The sequence below is a fragment of the Mangifera indica genome, chromosome 8 (assembly GCF_011075055.1).
Source record: "Mangifera indica cultivar Alphonso chromosome 8, CATAS_Mindica_2.1, whole genome shotgun sequence".
Classification (NCBI taxonomy): Eukaryota; Viridiplantae; Streptophyta; class Magnoliopsida; order Sapindales; family Anacardiaceae; genus Mangifera; species Mangifera indica.
The window spans coordinates 12711184-12721903 of NC_058144.1; the positions used below are offsets into that span (position 1 = coordinate 12711184).

The 10720-nt window shown below is 29.9% G+C and overlaps 1 protein-coding gene across 2 annotated transcripts; it reads left to right on the plus strand.

Moving 5' to 3' along the window:
* Nucleotides 1-6193: 6193 nt before the first annotated feature.
* LOC123222575 lies at nucleotides 6194-9319 on the plus strand. Of its 2 annotated transcripts, none has more exons than XM_044645419.1 (7): nucleotides 6194-6516; nucleotides 6634-6707; nucleotides 7462-7570; nucleotides 8113-8195; nucleotides 8362-8520; nucleotides 8616-8717; nucleotides 8927-9319. In XM_044645419.1, the coding sequence occupies exons 1-7, from the start codon at nucleotides 6444-6446 to the stop codon at nucleotides 9077-9079; spliced, it is 753 nt and encodes a 250-aa protein (XP_044501354.1). In that variant the 5' UTR covers nucleotides 6194-6443; the 3' UTR covers nucleotides 9080-9319. The 2 variants fall into 2 exon arrangements, with proteins under 2 accessions (XP_044501354.1, XP_044501355.1); XM_044645420.1 differs by having other exon boundaries at nucleotides 6195-6516; nucleotides 6637-6707.
* Nucleotides 9320-10720: the final 1401 nt, after the last annotated feature.

Below are 10720 nucleotides of genomic sequence, written 5' to 3' on the forward strand. Positions count from 1 at the left end.
GTAATGAAAGTTACTGAAAAGAACTTATCATTATATAAGAAGAAAAAAGAATTAATACTCGTATTAGGTGCTTATTTGTTCATTTGAAATTTATGGTAGGAAGGAGTAGATGTTAAATTCTTATATTTAAATTTTCCTAAGGAAACCTCATGATTGTTTAGAGATTTATTGAAAATGTTGAGCTTAATATTTATAAATAAAAAATAATTATTAGAGAAAGTGTTTTTATAAATTCTTGAAGGAGAATAAGTTATAAATGTGAATTAATCTACTATTAAAGAAGATTGGTTTTACCACTAAATTGAAAAAACCAACTATAGTATTAAACCTTTTTTCTTTTAGCAAATAACAATACATTATTTGTTTCTTTGATTGTCAATCCCTTAATAATCATTTGATTTTTGTTAATTTGAGTTTTTTGTTTTTTTAAAAATATTATTGGTGATCTCTTGAAGAGATCTTTAAGCATAGAGTGACATCAATGTTGTAACTTTTTTCGCATTTCAAGTTTAGTTAGTTCACTTAATTATTATTTGTTTTATTATAATTATTATTAATATGTTTTCTTTATCATCAATTAAATAGTTATAATATCCAATTATTTTAAAAAATTAAAGAAATGTCCAACAGAGAGTGTTGAGAGAGACTTTACTAATAGAGAGGTTAATTAAATCTTATTAGAAGAAGAAGTTCCACAACACTTAATAAAAGAAGCTCAACCTTCAAAGAAAGTGTTCAATTTAAACAAGTTTAAAGTTGATATAGGATTGAAATCCCAATTAATGAGATTTGTTTTACCAACAAGCAAAAAGAGGAAGTCTGAAGAGCATATTTGCTTAAAGGTCCTTGCCAACCTAAATATCATAATTTTCTTTTCACTTTTTTTAGAGATAAAAATATAGGTTTACACCATAGTGGTACAAAGAAAGTCCCATTTGGATGGAATATAGTGTGATAAAAGATACAATATTTTATTTGCATTGTTATCTTTTTAGAGGTGAAATAGCTAATTATGGTGGGCAACGGGTGGTGAAACATTTGTAAGCCAGAGATTTAATAATTGGAAAGATAAAACCAAAGTGAAAAAACATGTTAAAGATTATTTTAGTACTCACAATTGATCTTATTCTGAGTTTGTTGATTTGATGAACCAAAAACAATACATTGACATAAATCTTGCTTGTGTTGAGGAAAAAGTTAAATTAGAGTATCGAATCTACTTGAATGCTTCAATTGATTGTATTAGATTTTTTTTACAACAAATATTGACATTTCATGATCATGACAAGTAAGTTGAATCAAAATATCAAGACAACTTTATTAAACTATTAAAGTTTCTATCTAATCATAGTAATGATGTAAAAAAAGTTGTACTTGGAAATACTCTAGAAAATCATAAAAGGACATCCCTTAAGATTTAGAGAGAATTGACTAATGCTTGTGCTTATTTGATAACTATAAAAGTTATTGAAAAAATTATAAGAGATAAACAACCGTTCTCATTACTAGTTGAAAAATGTCATGTTGTGGCAGTCAAAGAACAAATGGTTATTATTTTTCAGTATGTGGACAAAACAGGTTATATTATTGAATGTTTTATAGGGATTGTGTATGTTAAAAATACTTCTGTACACTTTTTGAAAATTGCAATGGATGTTTTTTTTTTTTTTTTGTAAAGCATGGATTGAGTTTAACATGTTTAAGGGGGTAAAGGTATGATGAAGCAAGCAACATGAGAGGTGAGTTTAATAGTTTGAAGAGATTGAAAGTGAGAGAAAATAGATCAGTTTTATACATTTATTGTTTTTCTCATCAACTCCAATTGGCACTAATTAAAGTTGTGAGTAACCATTCAACATTGGGTAAATTTTTTCAATCTCTCTCACTGTTATCAAACACCATGATGGCATCTTGCAAGCAAAAAGATATTCTATGAGATAAACAATATGAATACGTAATATTTTTGATTTTCTAATAGTGATCTTTATATGGGGACAAGGTTTAAATCAAGAATCCACTATTAAATGACTAGGAGATACATGGGGTTCACACATAGGGACGATTTATAGTGTTATAAATTTATTTTCTTATGTTGTTGATGTGTTCAGGGTGATTGAAATTGAAGGAGACGATTGCCAAAAAAAAAGTCAAACAAGAAGTTTATTACGAATCATGGAGAATTTTAAATTTGTTTTTTTTGATGAAAAAATTAGGAATCACAAATGAACTGTCACAAGCATTACCAAGAAAAAAAAATCAAAATCTTCTTAATGTTATGCAGTTTGGAGAAATTTCAAATGGTCAATTGCATAAAATGAGAAATGAAGACATTTGCTTCAACATCGGTGAAAAATGACATAACAATCCTAAAAAATATGAATGATAACTTTGGGAGGACAAAATGCAGGATTGCACCAATTATAAATAAATATCATTGTAAAGTAGAGTTGATATATACAGTTTTAGATAATATTCAAGCACTCAATAACAGTTATGATGAAGTAAATATGAGGTTACTTCAGTGTATGATATCCTTTGATCCAAGTAAGTTTTTTGCTACATTTAATAAGGACAAATTACTTGAATTTGCAAGATTTTATCTTATTGATTTTTCTAAACATAATATTTTCTTATTTGATTATCAACTTGAAAACTATTATGAGGATGTTAGTACCAATGCCAATTTCACTCATATCAATAGGATTGCCAACCTTGCTAAAAAAATGATTGAGTTTAATAAGGATGTTACTTACAATAAAGTTTTTTTGCTTATAAAGTTAACAATGGTTTTGCCAATGGCTACTACAATAGTTAAAAGAATATTCTCTATAATGAAGTTTGTGAAGAATAGTTTGCGTAATCAAATGAGCGACAAGTGGATAAACAATTATTTAGTGGTTTACATTGAAAATGAAGTTTTTGCTACAATTAACAATTAAAATATAATTGAATGCTTTTAGAATATAGCAAAATGAAAAATCGTGTTAAAGTCAAGATATTAAAGTATATCATTCCAACTTACTTTTATATTTAAATAATTGATATTCAAGTATTCAAATCTTTAAATTTATTATTCTAACGTGATTCTTTGATTAGTACATAGCTAGATGTGTGGATTTTTAATGTAGATGATTGAGTTTTGATTTTAACAATTGGATTTGGAATTATAAAGTCTGAAGATTGACAAATTCAGGTAATTTTATTTTTTTTTGTAAACTTTTATGTATTTTACTTATATTGGAATTGTGATTGAACTCTAAAATTTTTGTAAAATATTTTTCTAGGATTATGACTGTTGATTATATTGAATTTAAATAAATTATTAAATCCTATAGTTTTTTTTCTCTCTTTGTATTGAGAGGATATTCCATGTAAAAAATTACTTGTTTTATTACCTTTTTTTTATATATATTTTCATTATTTAATGTTTGATGGCTTTATTTCAAGTTTTCACTTGTTGATTGACAAATAATTATGAAGTTGTAAAGGCCCCCATTGAACAAAAATTATGGATCCACCACTAGTTATAGAAGAGTGGAGTCAATATCAAGTTGGTGGTGGTGGGGTTGATTAGGCTATTGTATAAGAAAGAGTAAAGGTGAAAGGAATATAGAAAAGGCTAGAAAAGACTTATTTCCACCCAAGGTTTATTGAAAACCCAAACTGATACTAGTTAAGTATGGAAAAACCCCAACTCTCACCTATGGGCTATTAAAATTAAGATATTTAATTAGTTTCAAAGGTAAAATAATTATTTAACTATAATATATTAAAAATAATAAAATTTTATCTCATTTTCTCATTGGTTTAGAGAACTAACAATTTCCCTTTAAAATTAAACTTTGAAAAGTTACATTCCCCCTTAAGGTTTCATTTTGAATTAGACTTCTCTGACACTGAAATCCGACCACCATCTCTCTTTATCTACTATCTATGGTCACCCTCTCGACAAAATCTCTCTTTCTTCAACAACATCATGACGAAGATGACGCCCATTGTCAATGAAGGCAAACTCTGGATGAAGACATGTTTTTGTCTCTAGATGAAAATGAATCATTTTTGTCAGAGACAGACCTCGTCTTTATTGTCAATTAAGGCACATCGACAACGAAGACAATCCATCTTCGTCTAAAGATGAAGATGCGTTTTTGTCTCTGATGAAAATGCCATCTTTGTAATGATGTTGCTAGAGAGAGAGAGAGATTGTGTTGGGAGGGTGACCATCGACGACAAAGAAAGAGAGATGGTGGCCAAATTCTGACATCGGAGAAGTTTGGTTCAAAATGAAATCCTAAGGGGGAAAATATAAATTTCAAACTTTAATTCTGAGAGAAAATTGTTAGTTTTTTAAATCACAGAGAAAAATAAGATAAAATTATATTATTTTTAATAAATTATAGTTAAATGATGATTTTAACCGTAAAGTTAATTGAATTTGTTAATTTTAATAGTTTGTGAGTGAGAGTTTGAGTTTTTTACACTTAGTGGATATCAGTTTGGGTTTTTAACAAACCTTGGGTGGAAATAAGTCCTTTGACCTATGAAAAAAGAGAATTTTGATGTAAATTTGAAATCCGAAGAAATTTTTTTGAAATTTTGTTGATTTGGGGTGATTTGCAATTTTAAAAAGTAAAATTATTAAAGATAATATGATTGTTTAAATTTTTGAGACTTTGTCAATATTCTTCTATTTGATTTTGGGTGAAAATACCTAATTTATATTATTAAGGAATAAAAAAGTGGTTTTGCACCAAATCATATAGGGACAATGTAATTCACTGTTTACCAAATTATTGACAAAGAAACACTATATATTACTAGATATTTACTTGCTAATTTTCAAAATTTCATATTAGTGATAAATAAACAATAATATTAATCAAATGCAACACACAAAAAATATATATAAAATTATAATTTGGGATGAAGAAATCAAAAATATTACACTTATCATTTTTTAAAATTTAACTATTTAAAAATAATATTATATTGGCCAAAAGATTTATTTCCACCCAATGTTTATTCCATTTCAAAATCTCATTCTTGAATTTTAAAACCCTAAATATTCACTTATTATTCAAATTTTATTAAATTTTTCTAATAATTATAAGATAAGATTGTCATTTTATCACTAATATTAAAATAAATAAAATTATATATTTTTTTCCCTTAGTTTAACAAAATAATAATTTCCCTCTATCAAAAAATTTGAAAAGTTATTTTTTCTCCTGCTAGGGTTTATATTCTTTCCCTTCATTCTCCAACTATTGGACTTCGGTCGAAAAAGTTGTCATCTCATCCTTCTCCCTTTATTACTATCGACAAAGCCTTGACGCAATGAAGCTTGAAGATGAAGTGTTTTCATTGAATCGGCTCCAAAAGACAAGAAGTTGTTGCATTTTTTTGTCAATTTGACTTTCGATGAAAGCTTTGTCTGTAGTTGATTTGATGGAAAATACAATGAATATGGAGAAGCTGGCCTCTTTGTCTTTGGGCTTTATCAATCTCATTTAGGGTCATCATCTACAGTAGTAGAGAAAGAAGCATAGAATTATGATAGTTTTGGCTAGAGTCCTATTATCAGAGAATGAAGGGAAAAAATATAAACCCTAGTAGGAAAAATACAATTTTTCAATCTTTTGGATAGGATATAAATTGTTATATTTTTAAATTAAGTAAAAAAATAAGATATAATTTTATTTGTTTTAATATTAATGGTAAAATAATAATTTTACTTTTATAACTAAAAAAAAATTTAATAAAAATTAAGTAATAGATAAAAATTTGAGTTTATGAAACATTGTGGATAAGTCCTTTGATGTATTATATTTGAGCAATACTATGTGTACCCACTTTGGGTACACAAATATATACACACTCATATGTGTCATTATATGATTGATTATTATTTTATTCTTAATTCAAAATCATCCAATCATATAATGATACATATAAATGTGTATATATTTATATACTCAAAATAGGTATACATAGTTTTATTGATTATATTTATATTTTCTTTATACTGAGAATATTCTTATCTGTCCATGTGGTTGAGGTTTCCCTTCACGTTTATTCATACGTGTCCCTCAAGCACCACCAAATTTTGAGCTTTCAGGGGTTGCACCTTGGGAAAACCGAACCAAGTCTTTCCGTCAAAGTCAAAGGGCATTTAAAATCCACATGTACAACGATAGAGAGCACATTTTGTTGGGAGGAGAGAAACTGAAGATTTGGTTTCAGACAGGTAGCAAGGGCATCGTAAACTCACATATTCTCCCCGGTTTCCTTTCCCTTGTGTTCTCTTCATTCAACGCCTTGTTTGCTTCACCGCCATTAAAGTCTACAGCATCTGCTTTCTCTCCTTTACTCTCTTCAATACCCATTAATCAAACCCAAACTACAAACTATATATCTGTTCTCCCTTTTTTTTATCAACAATCATGGCGTCACCGGATGTTCTGCAGAGAGAAGAAGACCTCCTTCATTCGTCTCCTCTTCTTGATCCCAAGAAAGGTTTCTTATGTTATACTTTTTAATACCCAGATTATAGTTTTTGATAATTTCTTCAATGTTGATGTGTATGAATTCATAGCGTTGTCAAAAATGTTAAATTTTTGGTATTGTTTTTAGCAGGAGAGAGTGCGAAGTCGCGTGGAATTTCCATTGAAAAGAAGATTGAATTCTTAGAAAGCTTAACTGGAAAAGTAATTATCTTTCTTTTCTTGTATGTATGTGTGAAGATAACTCGGTTTATAGTGATTATTGTTGTTTATTTGCAAGCATTATGAATTGGAGCTTTTAATTCATATTGGATGAACTTCACAAGCTTTCTGAAAAGGTCTCTAATTTCTTGTACTTCAGTCATTGCTTCCTACCTTAAATGGGAATTGTAATAAATGGAATTTGTATGTAAATGAGATTAATGTGGACCTTATGTTTGGTGCTTATGTTTTGAGCAGTTATTATCTATTTTTATATGGGTTTTAAATATGTAAATCACACTTATAATATGGAGATTCATCGTTTGCTGCATATTTTGACTACACTTTTTCAGGTGGGGATAAAGTCATTAAATGTTATAGGCATTCAGTGAGTTTGAAACATAGAAAAAAAACTTCTTTCCTAAGGATATTTTATAGTTGCTAAAAACATCATTCAGCTATCACATACAAAGGAATTTACCACAGTGGATGGCAGCTGATGGAAATTCTGTCCAATTTAATGGTTTAGATAGGAATCTTTTTGGTACTATGAAATGCTAAGCGCTATCCTGAAGAAATTATATTAACATTACTTCAAATATTGAACTATATATTAACAGAAAAGAATTTTTTTGAGTTTCACATAACAAGGGGCATTCGTTATTGAATTGACATATCAGTGTTAGCTGAAGTTTTTTCACTGATCAAATTTGAAGGGTTTTAGTTTATTCTGGGGCGAATTCCTCTTACATGTCAGGTTAGCAATCGACGGTCTCGAAGATGGTTAAATGATCGTTTGTTGATGGAACTTGTTCCTCGCTTAGATGCAGAAGAAATTAGAGGATTGTTTGCTCCCCCACCCTGGGGTAATTATATGCCTTAATTTCACCATCTGCATTTCATAGGATAATTTTTATCTTTTCTGATTATATGTGTGTGTCTGTGCGCATGCGTACATATATAATCTTGCCAAAGTTTCCTTCAAGGCAATCATTTAGATTTAAAGCTTAGAACAAATAACTTGTTGCTTAGCCAAATGTAATTTTATCCATGTATTCTGACATACATTGCTGCATCTGTCATTGCTGACATGTGAATGCAAGGGATTTGAATACTAGTAAGTTTTTCTGAATTTCTTGCATTTTGTCCTAAAGTTGTAACTGCATCATGCTATCATTGTATTGCTGAGACAAGTGTGATGTTACCCAATATATTTTATAATGTGGAGTTCAGACAGATCTTATTGTTTCAGAAGTTCACTTAACTTGTATGTTTTTATGATGCATGTTTTTCTACTCTTGTTATTCTACTGATGGGTAGGTAACTGTATCATGTTATGATTCTCTATTACCACTTTGTGGTTACTAAGGTGAGCTAATTTAACACTGATTTTGTGTTATTTTTACAGGTGATGAAGTGCTGCCATCAGCTTTTTGTATGACAAATTGTGGAGAGTGGGACAAATTCAGGAATATAGACATGGACAAAGAGGTCTTTATGCTTCTCTTAATCATAAATACTGTCCCAAAATTTCAAATTCTGTATAGTTGAAAAGAAAGGATATTGCCAATGCATGCATTGACTCACACCAATCTTTGGTGTTATTTGATGTGTAATCTAGCCAAAAGCTCCAACTCAACATTTCTCTTTGTGGTAGGCTATTATTGTTACTGCTCAAAATAGCTCATGTCTAAAGAGGAAATGTCATGTCAATGCTGAGAAGATTGCTGTTTTAAATGCATGGCACAGAATTGACTGTCGAACAAGAGAGGCACTTCGCCGTAGCTTTCTTTTAGAACTGATTGAGGGCTATGAGGTATGAATATTGTTGCCTTTGTCAATATATAATTTCCTAATCCAGAGTCATCAACTTCTGTTGTTATTAATAGTTAAGACTTTTTTTCATTACAGGATTGCATACGGGCCTTCATTAAGGAGAGTCGAGATGGGGATGTGCTCGAGCTGAAGGTTCAAGATTCTTTTCATAGGTTGTTGCTGCATGGTGTCTGTGAGGTAATATTTCCTCTCATATATAGTCTTTATTTTTTAATGCCAAATGTGGAGCTATGTAGCTTGTTTTAGCATTTGACTAATTAAATCTAGCTTGACACTCTGATTTATATGGCACAATGAAAATAGTTTTGTTCAGAAAGAATTCAGTATCCTACACTGGATAACATGATAGACTCGACTAATACGTAGAGATTTTTTGTTTTGAACAGTTCTACAATTTGGTCTCAGTAACAGTTACAGAATCAAAGGATTCAGAATCTTTGAAGATGACAGAGATAAAAAAGAAGAAAAGGGTCTTACCGGAGCTCCCAAACATCACCCTGTCCCATTTCTTGAAAATGTCCAAGGAAGGGATATGGTAAAAGTTTCCAGCTGTGGTTCCCCCATTGAAAATGGACATAAATAAGACAGTGTATAATAATATGATTTATTGGTGAATTTTCATGTATTTTAGTGAAGCAATTTCATTTCCTTGTCTCAGTTATCTACAATTAAACTACTTCCAATGACAAGTAGCTTTAAAAGCTGATTATCTGTAATTACCTAATCAACAAGATGTTGATTATAGGTATAGTGTTTATTAAAATCATTAACTTTCTTCATTATGCTGATGTAGATTGTGTTTGTGTTCCTGCTAACAGATGAGTTAATTCTGACATTTTTCAGTTTCCTTTAGTTCTGCCAGTATGGTTCAGGGGGTTCATTTCGTTGTATGCGGGTAGGCAAGAAGGCTTTCAAGCTTTCATTCTCTAGATTTTCAATGGTCAATTAAGTATCATGGGCCTGTGTGGGAATTTTATTATAGTTTCAGTTAAGGATTTGATAATGAATCACTGTATTTTTCATTTACTCTACCTTGCACAAGTCAGATAAAAAATGGGGCAAAATTGAAAATAAACTCGTTCAATACTCAGTGGAAATCCAGCTCTCGTTCAATACACATTACTTAATCAAAAACACCAGATTTTACATCGATTTTACTTCTTTCTTTTGTGTGTAAATCTCTCTAAAGTTACAATTAGCTTGTACCCTTCTTCATTTTGCACTTGGTGGTTATGCAGTGTTAGCAGCTGCACACACTCTTTTACACAGGTTTTGTGAAATCTAAGGTGATTGAATATGAAACACTTTCTGGAATTTTCTCTTCTAAAAGGTTCAGGATTTCAATTCAGCCAGTGTTCCAACTACTGACTTCCAACTCTGCAGAGGTTTCTTTTATTTATAAGGCCTTGAATGTTTCCAAAATTATTGAAATTGAGATAACCATCTCAGACGACATTTTTGTAATCCTTCTGAACCTTTTTACCCTTTAATTTATCCACATTAACTCTCCCTCATCTTTTTAGTTAATATTGAAAATTTATTTTGCAGTTGGTGCTTCCTTCAGCAAAATCTGTGGTGAAATTGCAACCTCTGTTTGCTGGCATACACTAGTGTCCTGGAAGAGGCATAATTGTTTCAGGGCAAGCACCATCAGAATCCGGATTTGATTTTCATAGCAGATTCTTCCGCCCAAAACTTGGCATCAATGAGGAAATATCTGTTGGTATTCCGTGTTAGGTGACTCTTTACATGAATAATTTTATGTCATTTGACTTTCATTGCCATAAACATACACCATCTACCTAATTTTGTGAGCTTGGACTTTAATCTGGACAATAGTTATGTAATATGGGTGAGTGTAAAGGGCATTTCGGTCACTTTTCTATTATTCTTACTACATTTTTATTTCTCAAATTTTTTGATTGCTTGTATGCCCTCATATTTAGAATTGTGTATGCCCGAACGTTAATATATATAAGTATACAAGATATATATTAGATATTTTTTGGGAATGTATACATATGGTATATATTTTATTTTAGAAAGGCCAAATGACTATTCCCACCTAAGGTTTGATGCAAACCCAACTTCTGTTAACTATCAAAAATACTCACAAATCTGTTAAATTTCACTTTACTGTTAGAGATAAAATTATTATTTAAAAATATTATTTAAACTCA

Excerpts from the sequence above, each read along its gene's own strand:
- LOC123222575 (XM_044645419.1), top strand. The coding sequence starts at position 6,444 with ATGGCGTCACCGGATGTTCTGCAGAGAGAAGAAGACCTCCTTCATTCG. Across the intron at positions 7,571-8,112 it reads GTTTGCTCCCCCACCCTGGG|GTGATGAAGTGCTGCCATCA; the intron begins GTAATTATATGC and ends TTATTTTTACAG. Across the intron at positions 8,196-8,361 it reads ATATAGACATGGACAAAGAG|GCTATTATTGTTACTGCTCA; the intron begins GTCTTTATGCTT and ends TCTTTGTGGTAG.